Genomic DNA, 16,652 nt, shown 5'->3' on the forward strand with positions numbered 1-16,652 from the left:
TTATTGATTGGGTATGTCAATTGCTACTTAAGTATTATGTTGTCCGCTTGAGATTGAGCCTTACTTAAAAAGGGCCGAGTTAATAAGCCCATTTAGAGGACGACTTCTTCTGTTTGTGAATAATGTTGGGATTGGGATTCGATTTTGAACCATCGGTCACATTTTGTCCCGACTTCACTTTTCGTCTTCTTTCTTCTCCTGATCATCTGCTTGATTGTGATCTCTATTCTCTAATTGTTGCTAATGCATTAGTTTTGGAATCTGTCTAGTCTCTTGTACCTTTTTTTTACTATGATGTTTGGTATTTGGACAGTGTAAAACTCTCAACTTTACTTAGTGATAGGATGCTAAATCTTGGTTACATTTTGAGGAAGAGGAAGTATATACATTATAGAAAAGCTCGAAAAGTTGGAAAAGTGACTTGAGTCATGAGATGCTCAACGAGTTGGCTAGTTTGGAGGGGTGAGTTTTAATATGATTTTGATGATTTATTGTAAAATCTTTTCAAATTCTATCTAAGACTATGATATTTGAATTTTTATTATTTTATTTTATGTTTTTGAAATTTACCAGTGGATCGACAGTTCGTTGGTGCTAAAAAAAAATCAAATCTACAAATTGTTTTTAACTAAAGAAGTATTTTCAAATCCTTTCAAATCTTTCAAAATCAAATCCACAAACTGTTTTCAATAACAGTGAATTTTAAGGTAGATTTTTAAATTATTAGTTTAATTACTGTATTTCATTAGAGTTTTTAAAATTCATGATTAAATAACATATAATTTGTAATTTTTTACACAAATTACTTAAAATATTAGATTGAATACACCCCTTTTAACTTTGAGTCCCAATAATCCTTGCGTATCACTGTTAAACCGATGAAAATTCATTTTTACACAATCTAAAAATCTAAAGAACTCAAACAAACAAAGAAACTTGAACATTAAATAAATAAAAAAACTTGAACATTAAATAATAAATACCCAAAAATATATATATTGGACCTGGGTCGAGCCCACAGACACCCATTCTCCTTTTTCTGTTCGGCTTGTGATGTTGTGTTAGGGTTTAACTATCAAATCCATTCCCCTTGTTATTACTCTTTTAGGGATTTTTGACGTTTTGAAGCTGAGTCTTCACGGTTTTGGTGTTATCATATCTAAGCTTTTGAGACTTTATCGCTTGCTTGAAGAAGGAAAAGAGAGAGAGAACATATTAGAAATGGGTAATATGGGCAACCAAATCACAAAAGCCATGTAGGATATAGACATGATTTAGTCGGATGTTTTTCTTAATTCTTTTTCAGCCTTGGGTTAGTATATATTCCTTAAATTTTTTTATAAGATTGTTTCTTTCTTTGGAGGAGATTATCTCATATTTTCTTTCTTTCTCATAATTTTTATAAGTAAGACAATTTCGATATAGATTATCTCATATTTTCTTATTGTTACAATTTTGTTATGACGCTAAGGGTTTCTAAAAATAAATATTAAAATTAAGAATAATAATAACACAATAATTTAAATCATCAACAATTTGAGATACTTTTGATTTAGTTGAATAATACAAATTTTCAATGATTTAGTTTTATTAAAGTATAAATCCAATAATTCCCTATTTATGAAAATTTTAAATTATTTGTTTTCAAATCAGAAACTAATAACACCAAACTTTAAAAGAGTCTTAAAATATATTAATTGAATAACAAAAGTTTTTTCTTAATATTTAAAGTTTATATAAATCACAAACCAATAACACCCTAAATCTAAATCTCATGATTTTACAAATCAATAAAAACTTCATTTAATTCACCTAAAATCATCATATATATAATCATTTAAAACTCAAATCATTTAAAATATTACAATAATAAATACTCATAAAAATCTCAACTTATATATATTGGGCACATGGGTCGAGACCAAATAAACCCATTCCTTGTTTTTTTTTTTTTTTTCCTTTCTGGCTTGTGATTTCAGTTTAATATCGAACCCAAATAAAAAATAAAACTCACTGTTGATACTCTTTTAGTGTTTTCTGTCTCGCTAACGTTTTGGCGTCACCATATCTACAGTTTTTAGTGTGTTTTTATGCGTTTGCGTTGGCATTTGGAGCACTGAGAAGGCATACTCTGAAGGATTTTTACTCGCTCTATTAACGACGATGGAACAACTATGGTACGTTGTTTTCTTTCGTTTATGTCCTTTTTTTTCTCGAACCCCTTTCTATGGTTTTATTTTAGCTGTAAGCTCTAACACTAATAAATCTTTGAACCTTAAAACTCCTTTTCTTTCGTTCTAATTTTACAACGAAAGCGGTGGTGATTGTTTGAGGCTTTTTGAGAATGAGGACAGAATCAGTGAATTGCATGAAGCTTTGCTTGTTCATATAATGTCTTCACTTCCGACAAAAACTGTCGTAGCCACGAGTGTTTTGTCTAAACGTTGGAGACATGTTTGGAAAACGGTGCAAAATCTCAAATTTGTTTCTAAGTATCACCAAACATTTTCAGAGGATGTTTACAGATTTTTTATGTTACATAAAGCTCCGTTTCTAGAGAGTTTGGATTTGGAATTTAGTAATCAACTTGATGCTTCAGATCTTGGAATATTGGTTGGAATTGCGTTTGCACGCCATGTGCGTAATTTGGTATTGGATCTGGACTATTACAGTAACTTTTCTCAGTTATGTGCAGCCAGATTTCCGAGTGGTTTGTGCATCTATGATAATAATAAGACACTTGAGACCTTAACACTCAAGCATTCCATTCTTTTATATTTTCCTTATCGGGTTTGTTTGAAGTCCCTTAGAAAGCTCCACCTTTACAAAGTACATTTTTATGGCAAAGACTCTGTTTACAACCTTTTATGTGGTTGTCCTAGTCTTCGGGATTTGATAGTACATAGATACAGAGAATGTATGGAAACTTTCACTATCGCCGTGCCATCATTAGAGAGATTAACCATAGAGGATTCTGGATTTGGGTATGGATGCTGCTATGTGATAAATGCCCCTTCTTTGAAATACTTGAACATAAGAAGGTTCAAGTATCTTAACTCTTGTCTGATTGAGAAAGCGCCAGAACTGGCCGAGGCAAAAGTCAGTGACGTTTCTGATATAGAAAATGAGAACATTTTGGAATCTCTAACTTCAGCCAAACGTCTTTCCATACACTTATCACCCTTAGAGGTAATTTTTAGATTTTAGTTTTTCGACATATTTTCTATGCAATTGAGCCAGAAATGTTTTGTGTACTGATTAATGTTACCTCATGCACAGATCAAGTATCCTAGTGGTAGCATCTTCCATCAGCTTTTATCTTTGTAACTACATACAGATAAAAGGAAGTGGTGGAATCTACTTACGTTCATGCTTGAAGCTTCTCCTAAGTTGCAAATCCTCAAGCTCACCGACGTAAGCAATTTCACTAGTCAGCTACCTTTTTTTGTCTTTTCCAAAACTTCACTTTTAGGTACTTTGTTGATCTAATATTACATAAATTGCACTGTTCTCAGCTAAATATGTCTTCTACCAAAGGAAATCAGATAGGCCAAAAATGGATCCAGCCTAAATGTGTACCGGAATGTTTGTTATTCCATCTTGAGACATTCGTGTGGACAGGATACGAATGGCAACGAAGAGATGAGAAAGAAGTGGCGAGATACATCCTAAGAAACACAACAAGTTTGAAGAAAGCAACTTTCTCCACAAAACCCATCGAACCGGTAAAGCTCAAAGTTTTTAAAAAGAGACGTGAGATCCTCAACGAGTTGGCTAGTTTGGGCAGGGCTTCAAATCCAAGTGATTTTGTGTTTGAATCTATTTAATCTCTCGAGCATATATATATTATATATGGTTTGTTGACCATTGGGAAATGTAAAACTCTCAACTTTATCAATCGATAGGATGCCAAATCTTGGTTACATTTTGAACTTATACTATTGTAGATATATATTTTTCTAACAAAAGCTGAACTTAGGTTTTGAATAGTATGGACTTTCTAGAAGAAATGATATGAATTGATTGCACATAGGCTTTTTCTAACAAAAGCTGAATTGGCAATTTGCTACTTAAATGAATTTGATTGCATAATTTATTGTAGTGCTTGAAAATTCTGAACTTGCAAGTTCTGTAATAGGAAACACATCACAAAATAATTGCAATTGGTCCCAAAGGCGTATAAACTTGTTTTCCTTTCCATGACTCTTTTGACCTCTAGGTAATAGTAAAGCCAGTAGATGGAATTAGCAGCTACCAACCTAACTTAAATGAATTTACAGTTGCTATATATGATTTTCTTTTTAATATATAATACTAAATTAGAACCAGCCAAAGAAAATTAATTGAGAATTATTCAAAAGCCATTGTGATTTTCTGTTTGTCAAGAAAAAAACTACTTCCTTAATTTTTTTTCCTACATAAAAATTTAGATTGAAATCTACATTAATGTTCAGAATTTACAGTTACAAACAGTTACAGTAGAAACTCTATAAATTAATATTCGGTAAATTAATAAACACGATAAATTAATAAATTATGTCGATTCCAAGTCGGGTCAATGTAAAAATTAACCAAAATCGATAAGATAATAAGATAATAATTTTTTTTGAAATCTCTTTGTCAAAATATGGTCTCAATAATATCATAAATCAATAATTACTAATCTTAAACATACTTTTAAAGGTAATCTAGTACAATATGACTTTAGTTATATTTGTTTTTTCTTAAAGTTTGAATCTTTCTGAAGTTCATCTCTAATTTTCTTTATTGCATCAAAAACTCTTGGTGTTGTCTTTTTGATATGCATCCAAAAGTTGTGAAGAGTTTTAGACGCGATAATTGCTTCCTTACGTGTCAATATTTAAGAAAGTTTCACATTATCGTCTTCAAGTTCTTCACCAACATTATAAACAGAAATCACAATTTCTTCGAAAAACTCTGAATTTTTGAGTATGCTTCATTTGCACCTAGATATTCGAGTAGGCTATTGACATTTATTCTATTCCGAAAGAAGATAGTGTTATATTTTGCTTAAATATTTCTATAAATTAATAAATATTAATTTATCCTGTAAAATAATATTTATTAATTTATAGAATAAATTAATTTCACTATAAATTAAGAAAATTTCATGGTCCCAACATTATTAATTTATAGAATTTCTACTGTATATGGAATCTATTCAATAAAATAATATGACTAATGAAAATCAACCACTATTTATTTTGACTAAACAAGTTACACAACTACTACAACCACCAAATTCTCATTTTTAATTGTAATTGTGTAATGTTGATGAACTTTTTCAGTCTAAATCTAGAAACTTGGGACAAATTAAACAAAAATTAACACTAATTATCTCGAAATTTAACTCTTAAATTAATAACCAAAATTTTGTAAGAAAATAGTATTATTTATATTTTATCTTCTTCACACAACACAACACAGCAAGCTCCAAAGTAGCTCTGCAACTGCAAGTTTAACCCCAAAGTCACTGCCACAAATAAAGAAAGCAAAGCTAACACGAGTCCAGCGAGTTTTGAATCTTCCTTCTATGGCATGATTTCCATTTCCTCTTCCGTTTTCCACGGGAAGACACTTCCCTTCTCTTCTTTATCTTCTCTCAAATTCTTCAGTTCCTTCTCGAAATCATTGATCTTGATTTGAGCTTTAGAGAAGAGAAGAACAAAATTCATAAGAGAACATAGAATAAGTAGTGAGATCTAATCCTCTTCCCATGTTTTTGTCTATAAAGTAGCAATTAGAACTTCAATCTTCAATTTCATTTCCATTAACATTGTTTCCCATTCACAAAGTTGACTTTTTTTTCTTTGGTTTTAGCTTCAGTTCAAGATTCTTCAGTTGGGTGTACTAAAGTTTTGAAATTTCTTTGTTTAAACATTAAAAGTTTATGTTTTGATCGTTAGGTGTGCTGCTTCATTGGTCTATGATGATGAATGTGTTGTTATAACTCTGTATCTGTTCATGTCGATTCTATGTGGTTGTTGCCCTCTTTTAGAATGTGTTTACTGTCTTGGTTGTGCACGTTGGGGTTATAAACGTTGTCTTTATACTGCTGGTCACGACAGTGAAGATTGGGGACTTGCAACAACTGATGAATTCGAACCGGTTCCTCGGTTTTGTCGTTATATTTTAGCTGTTTACGAGGATGATATTCGAAATCCTTTGTGGGAGCCTCCAGAAGGATATGGGATTAACCCTGATTGGTTGCTTCTAAAGAAGACTTATGAAGACACTCAGGGTCGTGCTCCAGCTTATATATTGTATCTTGATCATGTTCATCAAGATATAGTTGTTGCAATCCGGGGGTTGAATTTGGCTAAGGAGAGTGATTATGCAATGCTTTTGGATAATAAGCTTGGTGAAAGGAAGTTTGATGGTGGTTATGTGCACAACGGGCTTGTGAAGTCTGCTGGTTATGTGTTAGATGAGGAATGTAAAGTTTTGAAAGAGTTGGTGAAAAAGTATCCGAGTTATACTCTGACTTTTGCTGGACATTCACTTGGGTCTGGTGTAGCTACAATGTTGGCTTTGTTAGTGGTTCGACATCCGGAAAGATTGGGGAATATTGATAGAAAGAGAGTTAGGTGTTTCGCTATTGCGCCTGCGAGGTGTATGTCGTTGAATTTGGCTGTTAGATATGCAGATGTGATTAACTCTGTCATACTTCAGGTGTGTCTAACTTTATGATACAAGTTTTTGGCTATTGTATATGTGGAATCTAAAGTATTTGTTTATTTCTGTTTGCTTTAGGATGATTTCTTGCCTAGGACAGCTACACCTCTAGAAGACATATTCAAGTCTGTATTCTGGTAAAGCTATCTCACTAATCACTGTGACACATGTCTCAAAGAATCATCTGTGTTTTTGGACAGTTATACTATCCAGAGGGTTCAGAGTATGTTATTTTCAAAACTTTCAGCAATAACACACGACATTCTCCGGTCTACTAAGTATAGTATAGTAGAAAAAAATCGAAACATCTGTCCTTTATATGTTTTGAATGCTCTTATGGCACATTTCACAGCTGTTAGTATACATAGCTTTGGTTAGTTCACTTTGTTTTGTAGAACACCTTCCATAACTCTGCTTATTTGTAATGGGTTTTGTTTTTTTGTCTGTGGACAGTTTGCCATGTTTGCTATGCATAAGGTGCATGAAGGATACATGTGTTCCAGAGCAAAAGATGCTCAAAGATCCTAGACGGCTTTATGCTCCTGGTCGCATGTATCACATCGTCGAAAGAAAGCCTTGCAGGTACATAACACACAAATCTATAGATTTACACATATTACTTAAGGGACCATGGTTCTAAAGCAACCCACAATCTCACTTAGTTTGCAATATCAAATGTCTTATGTGCCATTACATTGAAGACAAATCATAGTTTTGCTCTGTGATCATCGTGTGATAGAGCTAAATCTGTTGTGAAGATGACGTTTTGGTAATTGGTTCTTGCAGATTAGGAAGATATCCTCCGGTTGTGAAGACAGCAGTGCCGGTAGATGGAAGATTCGAACACATTGTTCTTTCTTGTAACGCAACTTCAGACCACGCCATCATCTGGATCGAACGAGAAGCTCAGAGAGCTCTCAACGTAAGTATTCACCAACCTCACTAGACGCTAAATCCTTACCGGTAAACTATTACACTAATTTGCTTCTGCGGATCTCTACAGCTAATGATGGAGAATGAGAAGAAAATGGAGATCCCGGAGAAGCAAAGGATGGAGAGGCAAGAATCATTAGCCAGAGAGCACAACTTGGAGTACAGAGCAGCGTTAAGACGAGCAGTAACGTTAGATGTACCTCACGCAGAGTCAATGGCCTATGAGTACGGAACATTCGACAAAACTCAAGAAGACGAAACCGAAGAAGAAGAAGTAGAAACAGAGGAAGAAGAAGAAGACACAGACTCGATTGCACCAATGGTGGGTGAATCATCATCATCATCTTCTGTTAAACCAACTTACAGGATAAGACGAAACCGTAGAGTTAGTTGGGACGAACTAATCGAACATCTCTTTGAACGAGACGAGTCTGGTAACTTGACATTCGAGAAATCAGATTTACCTCAATGATCAAGATTCATGTTCTCTACTCAATCCATATATGTGAATGATATTGTATTGTGTAAAAAAAACAGTTGTTCATTACAATCATCATACAACAGACCACATTGGTCTGAGTTTTATTACAGAGGAATTCTCATAAACTTCCAAATCGAATTTTAGGGTTTATTTCTTGTTGGGTTGAGGAAGAGCACAAGAAGATCTAAAAGCTTCTACCTGAGACTTACACTTTGAATGATCTCCTTTGTTTTCTTCTAAGCATTTCTTCAACGCTTCCACATCGCACGATGAAGCTATCTTCTTTGTTGTCACTGTAAAGTTTTCTTGTTTCTTCTCTTCTTTCATTGTCGTCGCCGTCGTCTTTGTTCGTGGACTTGTGTCTGGCCGCCGAAGAAGAAGAAAACACTTTCTAGTTTCTGCTTCGCTAAAACGACACCGTTTGATTAAGTAGAACGTGTAACGTTGAAGGCTTCTTGTACAGCGTGAGGCCCATCTGAGATCTGACGAAGAGACTTTCTAATTTATGAAAACGACAACGTCTGTGTTTCCACAAACGCCGATAAATCAAGCTTCTTTAGTTCTTACTTCGTAAACACGCCACAGCCTACATTTCCTCATAATGTAACCAAGATTTAGCATCCTATTGAAATTCAGTTTTGTCTTGAACCCAGAATAAAACAGACCTGCTAACGATTAGAAGCTGAATCGTCATCGTTATGGCGTAAAATCGTCTCTAAGCTTTTAGTCGGATTCGTGTGATATAGCCTGCGTTTGTGTTTGGAGCACTGAGAAGGCATCTTAGCAAATTGTTGCTTTGAGTCGTTCATGTCCTTTTTTGTTTTACTTTCAGGTACTTTGTTGATCTATATTACATAAATTGCATTGTTTTCAGCTCTCTATATCCGACAAAGGAATTCCGATCGACCAAATATGGAGTAAACCAAAATGTGTACCGGGATGTTTGTTGTTGCATCTTGAGACATTCATGTGGATAGGATACGAATGGCAACGAAGAGATGAGAAAGAAGTGGCCACATACATCCTAAGAAACACAAGACGGTTGAAGAAAGCAACTTTCTCACAAAACCCATCGAACCGGTAATGCCCAAAATAATAGAAAATAGACGTGAGATGCTCAACGAGTTGGCTAGTTCTGGCAGGGCTTCAAATCCATGTCACTTTGTGTTTGAATCCATGTAAGGTCTTGAACTTTACTATGATGTAGTGTTGGCCAATGGGAAATGTAAAATTTTCAACTTTACTTATCGATAGGATGCTAAATCTTGGTTACATTGTGAGGAAAATGGACTATATTTTCTGAACAATACCGTATTACTTCTTAAGCACGCTACAGTTTCTACAGCAAGAACAACATAAAGGCTACAGATATTAAATTTGCTCTTTGATGTTTGTTCCTTAATCTAAAGTCTTAGTGTTTTTATAATGATTTTTTTCTTTCCGCAAGCATTTATGTATATATTTTCTATTTTAATATAAGTATTGAGCTTCAGCTTCTATGGTCATATTTAGTGTACACAACTCTTGTGCTAACAGTACTAGATCACGCATCATATCGTAACAATGCTCTGTTGCTTGTATATGAAGAACTTCCAGTAGCGGTCGCAGCAGTAGAAGCAGCGGTAGGAAAACGCCACATCGGCCAACACCAAACATACCTGAACTTTCCACGTCTGCGTTCTGTAGACTCTGCTTCTTCCAATTGGCGGTAGAGATGTTCAATACGGCTAAGAAGTTGAGCTATTCTTCTCTCGGCCAATCGCAGCGATTTCTCAGCTGCTTCTTCTGCTACCATTGCAGCTTTGGCCAATTCTTCTTTCAGTTTTAGTTTCCCTTCTGATCTGGCTAATGCTGATCTCAGCTTCTCAACCTCTGACTTTAGAACCGCTATCTGATTGTAAACAATACCTTTTGTTAGTTATGTTTGTTTGTATTGGTTTTGATAATAAGTGTTCTAGTTTGGAATAGTGAATGAAACTTACGAGCTGATCCCGTACTTCGACTTCGCGCTGCCCTGCTTCAACTTCTAGCTCACAAGCTTCTCTCCATCTACTTACTTCTGATTCTGCTTCTCTTATTGCTTTCACTAGCTCTTCGACCTTTGGTTCAGTATAAAAGCCTCTCTCGAGTAAGAGATTTGTGACAAAATTGAGAAACATATAGTGGAAGACAGAAGCTATTGATCCAAAAATACATTACGTTTTGAGCAAGAAACTTCTCTTGATTTTGCAGCTTGTTGATATACACCGTGTTCTCTGCTAATTTCTGAGCTTGTTCCTCTGTAACTTTCCTCAACCCCACTTCTTCTAACCTGTCAAAACAATAAGAAGATTGCATTTACCAAAATCGAAGCGTAGCTATCTATTGAGTTTGAGAAAAAAGCTTACCTTGATTCCTCCAAAGATATTTTCAGCTGAGAAACCTCTTGCCGCAGTTTCTTCATTGTTTTCTCTATTGCTATAACCTGTTCTTGCCATAGAGTCCATTATAGTTAAACCTTTGTTTGATCATACTAAAACGCAGAATCACAAGAATGTGAATAAAGTAATGAACATACCACACCATTCTCTTCTTCTTCATTCGCGATATTTCCCGTCTCTGAGCTCTCCTCTACTGATTCTCCTAACCCAAAACCAAAACCTATTCTCTGCAACCCTCTTCCTGCGATTTGCAGCAAAGCCAATCCCTTCTGATCATTCATCTCTTTCAATTGCTTCTCTGCAGTTTGTTTCTCAAACAAAGCAGCTCTTAACAAGACATTGATATCTCTATTCTCCTCTTCCAAGAACTCCACACTTCTACTTAGCTCCATCTTCTTCTTCTTCGTAGATTCCTGGAACGTCTCTAACTTCGTTACAACCTCCTTGACTAACTCCAAAATAGATTTGGAATTATATTCCTTTGTTTCCAGTTTTCTCCCTCTTTCCTCTTCTGGAACATTCTCTTCGTTTAAACATCGGATTAATTTCGACAAGCGATCTTCCATAGATCGTACATAATCCGCAATATCCGATAGTAATTTGGTTTTCTCCTTCGCCTCTCCTTCCAATTCACTGACAGTTTCTTTAGAAACTTCCAGATCTCTCTTCATTTCCTCTCTAATCATAACCTCTTCCAAAATTCCAGCTTCAAGCTCACTATTTCTTCGCCTAAGTGCATCTCTCTCGTGGAACAACTCATGGTTCACTCTTATCAAATCAGTTCTCCGATAACTCGCTTCGAATATCTGGCTTCGGAGACTGAGAAAGTTAGAGTCTAACGAAGAGTGATTCCATTGTCGAAAGTCATGGTCTTGATCGGAGATAGGAGTATCCGAGCGGTTGATTCCGGTATCTTTAACATCCATGAGAAGTGATGATGATGTGATGGTGATTGATGAAATTCTCCATAGGTGAGGACGCAAAGAATGTCTGATGACTCTGATTTGCCATTTACCTAACAGTCAACTGACAATGTTAAAAGAGTAAAACATATCTTCAACGCTTTACTTTTTTGGCGGGCAAAAGGAACGACATCGTATTACGTATAAATAACGCAATTATGAATTTATGTGTATAACAAAGGAGAAAGATTGGTAAGAACTTTAAACATGTTTAAACAAATGGATACTAAGTAAGCTTCATTTCGAATAATTACTGTGACATGTACGTCAGGCTTATATATTTTTTCATACCTTTAGGGGTAAATTTACAAAGTGACAATCTAAAATAATTGGGAGTTAAAAATAGCAATATTGTTGTCTTTCAAAGAAGGCAAAAGTAAATCACCATTGGTTTTGCCAATCTTGGATAGCTAGATGAAGAGCGTGATTAGGTATGAGGTTGCAATCTTCCATTTTCAGGTTTGTCATTGGCGACGTATCGTGTCCATTCGCTAACCACTCTCTAATCGCTTCTGCTTCGTAAGTGAATCCGTCTGCTGCTATCAGAGGATCTTTCATCACTTCCTGTGATGATAACAAACAAAACATGTTTTGAGTTTTGTTTTAATCATGATCATCAAACTCTGTTTAAGCATAGAAACTCACCTGGAAAATGGGGCAGAGGTAATGAGAAGGAGGCCGGCGTGGAACGTTTTGGTTGGCGTATGATGATGTCTCTGATGAAGGAACTTCTGGTGCTTTCATTCGATCTATAAACCGTAGAACCACTGCTAAGTCTGGTCGATTCATCGGGTTTTTCTTACAGCAACGGATGGCTACATTAGCTAGCTTTTTACCTCGTGCGACTGGCCAGTCTCCTGCTGAATTATCCAGAACCGCACTGATGTTATCGTTCTCCAGAGCGCATTTGACATCTCTCAGTATGCCAGATACAGGCCTTCTGGTGAGAAGCTGCAGGAGAATGATCCCAAACGCGTATATATCTGATTCTAGCGTCATTTCTCTTGAAACGAAGTAATGTGGATCTACATGAGGATCTGATTTGTCTAATCCGTCAATCGGGATCAGCTGAGAGATCCCGTAGTCGTTGATTTTGGTGACGAGATTGGAATCCAGGAGAATCTTAGACGGCTTTAGGTTTCCATGAATGATGCACGGAATGTTTGAATGAAGAAACAGAAGGGCAGAGCATATCTCAGAGGCAATCCTTATCCGAGATTCCCATGAAAGAGCAGGAACGTTGTTTTCAGATGAAAAGCAGTCTTCGAGGCTTCCGTTAGGAATATATTGATAAATGAGAGACCGAGACTCTGGACAAGCACCCATCAGTGTTACCAGATTTGGATGCCTTACCCTGCTTAAAATCTCCACCTGAAATCCAAAACACATAACCTGTTCGTTAACAAACTCGAGCATGTATACATGTCTATATTCAATTTTATTTTTCCATATACATAAGATCCTTTACCCGACGCTCAAACTCAAAGTGATTCAAGGATCCATATGAGGGTAACATCTTTACAGCAACTTGAAGATGTTGAAGATTCCCTTTATAGACACTTCCGTATTTGCCTTCTCCAAGTTTCCAAGATGGATCAAATTCGTTAGTAGCCTCATTGATTTCCATAAAAGAGTAGTCAAGCATTTCCGACCCAGAAGACTCTCCGGTCTCTCCTTTAACCAGTCTTCTCAGTGCGTTCACTTCCTTTACTGCGTTCTCGTGATCGATCCGGATCTCATCCCTTTTCTGTCTGAAACTTTTCAAGAGCTCCATAGCTGTATCAAATTTCTCACCATGTTCTTTTTCCAAGTCTTGTAGTTTCCTCATCTGGCTCTCCAACTTAAGATTCCGACCCTGAACCATCTGAAGTTCTTTCATGAATCCATTGTTTTGCTCTATTACCATTTTTACTTCAAGCTTTTCCTTTTCCAGCAATTCCTCCAATCTCTTTCTTTGGCTCGACTCCTTAATGCATAAGCCTTCCAAAGCTTTAGCCTGTGGCATGACAAAAAAAAATATTCAAGCCGGGAGAAACGAGTTGGACATGCCAGCAGGCAGCAGCTTAAGATTCTCCAGCAAAGGCATCAAGTATTCAACTAAAGCTCTTTGACAGCAAAATGTATAACCACAAACACACATCGATCTATCAACTGAAGAAGTTCAGTACCTAATGCTAGCAATCTACAAATCCCCAGTGAAATATTTCTTTTATGTAAAGCTTATTTTTTCATGTGGTAACATGATGCACTGATTAGTGATTACAACTAGCAGAAATGGACCAAGACTATCACTTTGAGAACTATTTTGCAATTATAATAACTGAGAAACGAATAAGAGTATTACCTTGCATAAAGCCTCTGTTGTACTGGCATCCTCTTCCCATTTTTTCCCAGCCTCCCCATAAACCGTTCTATCTGATTGTCCAATATCATGCATGGCTTTATCATACCTATGAACTTTGCGCGCTACATCCCCTTCACGCTCTTTTTCCTGAAATTTGACAGGATCACTGATTACCAGGTGGATCAAATGCTTGCTCATACGGAGAGTATACAGTACCATGTTCACTTTAAGTAGATCTTTCAATATATTGCACAGACAAAATTACTATCATAAATTGTTTCCACAAAGTCATGTTCTATAAATCTCTATACCAAGACCTTGAAAACAAACCATCAACTGTAATTATTTGCTAAAGTAAAGTCTTTTCAGGCAACAGACGTTCTTATGCGTCTAATAGTTACTGTATAATCAGCATCATCAGTAGAAAAGTAAAGATGAAGCAAACTCCTCCTACCTCAACATTTGAGGTATTTAGTGTATCTGAGTCAACCAATTCTGGGCTAACCGGCTCTGGACCAACCGGCTCTCCAAAGGAAGAACTCGAACCTGATGAAAAAAGAGGAGGTGCTCTTGGTTCTACCTTTTCTCTCTCCAGTTGACCTGTATCTTTCTCACCATCTGCACAATTCTGTAACAAATTTACTCACAAAGACAGATACAACTGATGGCAAATGAAATGATATGCTGGGAGCCTGGGACCTTTCAAAATCCAAGGTAACCGCTACCTTGTTCAAGGAGGCTGCGCCAATATCTTAATCTTCTCCTCATATAAGAAGATTCCAATTTTTCTGATTTCCTTGTCTCGTTATCTGAATCCAGCTGTACTAGGGGCGGCATTGTTTGTCTGTTATTACTATCGTCATTTGACGCCCTGTTTTAGAGTGTTTTTCTTTTAGTTAAACGAATAGAAGTAGAAAACAAAAACAATTAATAGAAGCAGTTTAAGTGAAGGTGGTAGACTAACTAAATCTGATAACTAAAGTCCATGACATGATATATATTATTTCAAAGTTTCTACAGATATATCTTTATCGTTTAGCTTTGGAAAGATGGTGATAAAGACATCTCATTCAACTCTTTCTGAACCCAGTGAAAGGAAAAAGAACGTACCTTGTAAAGATAAGGTAACCTTTACAGAGAAACCAAATATGGCAGGAATCAGGAGCTTTTTTGCAAACGAATATGGCTTTCTTGGACTTTAGATCCGTCATTTTCCTGGCAATACATATTTAAGTTGCTTATCTAAATTTCAGAGGTCAAATCATTTGAAAAGTATAAGATAAAATATAGAATCATATCTTACCATGAGTAATGCTTATCTGATGCAGCTCCCATTACTAACCACTTAATTTTGTGCCGAGCAATTAGTTCTACGATACATTCCTCGATATTTTGCCCCGCAATGCAAAGTTTATCTGTTTGAATCTAAAAAGAACTATGTCAATCCGGTTATCATATGAACGATTCCTGAATAAGAATGCCTAATAATTTAAAGATTTCTAAGCTCTACATTTATGACGAGTGCACACGGCACAAGGTTTTTCCATGTAGGTTATGTCATTATATGAACAAAAATTATATCCACCAAGATCACAGGTATATTCAAAATGAGTTGCCTTACTTCAATTAAACTTGAACACCAAAACAGCTAACTGATAGTTTGTGTGAGATTACAATCAATAACAACCTTACACGAAAAAAGAGAGAATTGATACCTCAGTTTCAGATAAAAGTTGGAGATAAGAATTCATCAGTTCATCCACTTTGGGTTTCTCAACTCGCTCAATCACCTTGACATCATGCTTTTTAAAGCTACCACCAACAAGTTTCTTGTGCGCTGCAGGTAAACAAGTCTTAACATCCTTGGCAATGGACAATAATTTTTTTTCCCTATACATAGCAGCTAAAGTCATCACAATGTCCTGCTTCCACAAACAAATTAAAATTTCCAAGCTCTAAGACAGATTGGCCAAGCAAACCAACATATGTTACAGTGTTTTATACAATGTACATTATAACTAAATTATAGTCATCATCATCTCCTTGTGTACTTCTTCCAAACTCTTAAATGACTGATCATGAAAATGTTATAGTACTTTCAATGGCTTATCTTCCTCTAGTTCATATAGAGAATAAAATTACACATTTCTCAACATATTCCTAGCAATCAAAGAAACAATCAATATCTCCCAGAAATTTTAAAAAATTCCAGAATTCTCAGAATAAATTCTAAACAAACAAAATTCGATTTTATTCTAAATTTTGCAATTCAATAAACAGATCTATACACCAAAAACCACAATTCAACACAAAGAACTAATTTAGAAAGTGAGAAAGAGAAGAAGAAGATCTCACTCCAGGAGGCAGCGCGAGCAGTTCGATGAACATAAAGCAAGCAAATCTTCTTGCCGGAAAAGTTACGCGCCGCCCATAACACCGTGGTTTTGCTTCTCTCCACATCTTCCGCCACCGCGACGAAAATCGTCTCATCCACATCTAAGACCAGTTCTTCTCCACCGATTTCTCCCATATTTTTCGCCCTCTTCACTCTCTCTATCTCTAGATTTGATAACTTTCTTCTATAAGCATTTGTTCGATTTGCAAAAGTGACTTTATATAAAAGTGGAAACTCGTGAGATTCCGTCGAATTGGAATCGTTTTTTTATGGTTCGGACGAGTTGCTGACTCGGTTTATGAGTCAACCGATTTACCTAATTAGAAGATATAGGAAAAAAAAATGTTATGGTTGGTTCATTTTTTGATGAATAGTCTCTCCTACCCAAAACAAAGAGGTCGTCTAAAATATTTGTTAAAAT

The 16,652-nt window shown here is 35.7% G+C and overlaps 5 protein-coding genes and 2 long non-coding RNA genes across 9 annotated transcripts; 4 read left to right on the forward strand and 3 right to left on the reverse strand.

Moving 5' to 3' along the window:
* Nucleotides 1-867: 867 nt before the first annotated feature.
* On the forward strand, nucleotides 868-1,093 carry AT3G08025. Its single transcript, NR_141377.1, has one exon. It is a non-coding gene; the product is annotated as an other RNA (long non-coding RNA).
* AT3G08035 lies at nucleotides 996-1,241 on the reverse strand. The gene has a single exon (NR_141378.1). It is a non-coding gene; the product is annotated as an other RNA (long non-coding RNA).
* Nucleotides 1,242-1,969: 728 nt separating this feature from the next.
* Nucleotides 1,970-3,327, forward strand: AT3G49040 (F-box/FBD/LRR protein; the record flags this gene model as incomplete). The annotated part of the gene is made up of 3 exons (NM_001339395.1): nucleotides 1,970-2,177; nucleotides 2,316-3,189; nucleotides 3,280-3,327. The coding sequence occupies exons 1-3, from the start codon at nucleotides 2,164-2,166 to the stop codon at nucleotides 3,325-3,327; spliced, it is 936 nt and encodes a 311-aa protein (NP_001319714.1). The 5' UTR covers nucleotides 1,970-2,163.
* Nucleotides 3,328-3,348: 21 nt separating this feature from the next.
* Nucleotides 3,349-3,827, forward strand: AT3G49045 (F-box/FBD/LRR protein; the record flags this gene model as incomplete). The annotated part of the gene is made up of 2 exons (NM_114763.3): nucleotides 3,349-3,414; nucleotides 3,516-3,827. Exons 1-2 carry the CDS (start codon nucleotides 3,370-3,372, stop codon nucleotides 3,825-3,827), a joined length of 357 nt encoding a protein of 118 aa, NP_190473.3. The 5' UTR covers nucleotides 3,349-3,369.
* A 1,567-nt stretch (nucleotides 3,828-5,394) lies between these two features.
* AT3G49050 (alpha/beta-Hydrolases superfamily protein) lies at nucleotides 5,395-8,536 on the forward strand. The gene is made up of 5 exons (NM_114764.4): nucleotides 5,395-6,693; nucleotides 6,775-6,833; nucleotides 7,150-7,278; nucleotides 7,483-7,618; nucleotides 7,700-8,536. Exons 1-5 carry the CDS (start codon nucleotides 5,986-5,988, stop codon nucleotides 8,099-8,101), a joined length of 1,434 nt encoding a protein of 477 aa, NP_190474.1. The 5' UTR covers nucleotides 5,395-5,985; the 3' UTR covers nucleotides 8,102-8,536.
* A 1,060-nt stretch (nucleotides 8,537-9,596) lies between these two features.
* AT3G49055 (ATP-binding protein) lies at nucleotides 9,597-11,456 on the reverse strand (the record flags this gene model as incomplete). Its single annotated transcript, NM_148866.2, has 5 exons — nucleotides 9,597-10,001; nucleotides 10,093-10,209; nucleotides 10,310-10,421; nucleotides 10,498-10,574; nucleotides 10,668-11,456. The coding sequence occupies 5 exons, from the start codon at nucleotides 11,454-11,456 to the stop codon at nucleotides 9,654-9,656; spliced, it is 1,443 nt and encodes a 480-aa protein (NP_680119.1). The 3' UTR covers nucleotides 9,597-9,653.
* AT3G49060 (U-box domain-containing protein kinase family protein) lies at nucleotides 11,386-16,633 on the reverse strand. 3 transcript variants are annotated; one of them, NM_001203108.1, is made up of 11 exons: nucleotides 16,192-16,480; nucleotides 15,552-15,673; nucleotides 15,140-15,261; nucleotides 14,947-15,051; nucleotides 14,562-14,707; nucleotides 14,291-14,478; nucleotides 13,837-13,983; nucleotides 13,015-13,488; nucleotides 12,138-12,863; nucleotides 11,878-12,056; nucleotides 11,386-11,545 (listed from the first exon to the last, which is right to left on the reverse strand). In NM_001203108.1, the coding sequence occupies exons 1-11, from the start codon at nucleotides 16,364-16,366 to the stop codon at nucleotides 11,542-11,544; spliced, it is 2,388 nt and encodes a 795-aa protein (NP_001190037.1). In that variant the 5' UTR covers nucleotides 16,367-16,480; the 3' UTR covers nucleotides 11,386-11,541. The 3 variants fall into 3 exon arrangements, with proteins under 3 accessions (NP_001190037.1, NP_566915.1, NP_001326453.1); NM_114765.3 differs by lacking the exon at nucleotides 11,386-11,545 and having other exon boundaries at nucleotides 11,626-12,056; nucleotides 12,961-13,488; nucleotides 14,291-14,454; nucleotides 16,192-16,633; NM_001339396.1 differs by lacking the exon at nucleotides 11,386-11,545 and having other exon boundaries at nucleotides 11,676-12,056; nucleotides 12,961-13,488; nucleotides 14,291-14,454; nucleotides 15,552-16,608.
* Nucleotides 16,634-16,652: the final 19 nt, after the last annotated feature.

This window comes from Arabidopsis thaliana, chromosome 3 (genome assembly GCF_000001735.4).
Source record: "Arabidopsis thaliana chromosome 3, partial sequence".
NCBI lineage: Eukaryota > Viridiplantae > Streptophyta > Magnoliopsida > Brassicales > Brassicaceae > Arabidopsis > Arabidopsis thaliana.

Bases quoted from the DNA above. Each gene is read 5' to 3' on its own strand.
- AT3G49050 (NM_114764.4), top strand. From the start codon at position 5,986: ATGTCGATTCTATGTGGTTGTTGCCCTCTTTTAGAATGTGTTTACTGT. The intron at 6,694-6,774 runs GTGTGTCTAACT...TGTTTGCTTTAG, and splicing joins TTAACTCTGTCATACTTCAG to GATGATTTCTTGCCTAGGAC. The intron at 7,279-7,482 runs GTACATAACACA...TGGTTCTTGCAG, and splicing joins GTCGAAAGAAAGCCTTGCAG to ATTAGGAAGATATCCTCCGG.
- AT3G49060 (NM_114765.3), bottom strand. From the start codon at position 16,366: ATGGGAGAAATCGGTGGAGAAGAACTGGTCTTAGATGTGGATGAGACG. The intron at 15,674-16,191 runs GTGAGATCTTCT...GTTTACCTGCAG, and splicing joins TGCTCGCGCTGCCTCCTGGA to CGCACAAGAAACTTGTTGGT. The intron at 12,864-12,960 runs GTAAAGGATCTT...TTTGGATTTCAG, and splicing joins ACTTTGAGTTTGAGCGTCGG to GTGGAGATTTTAAGCAGGGT.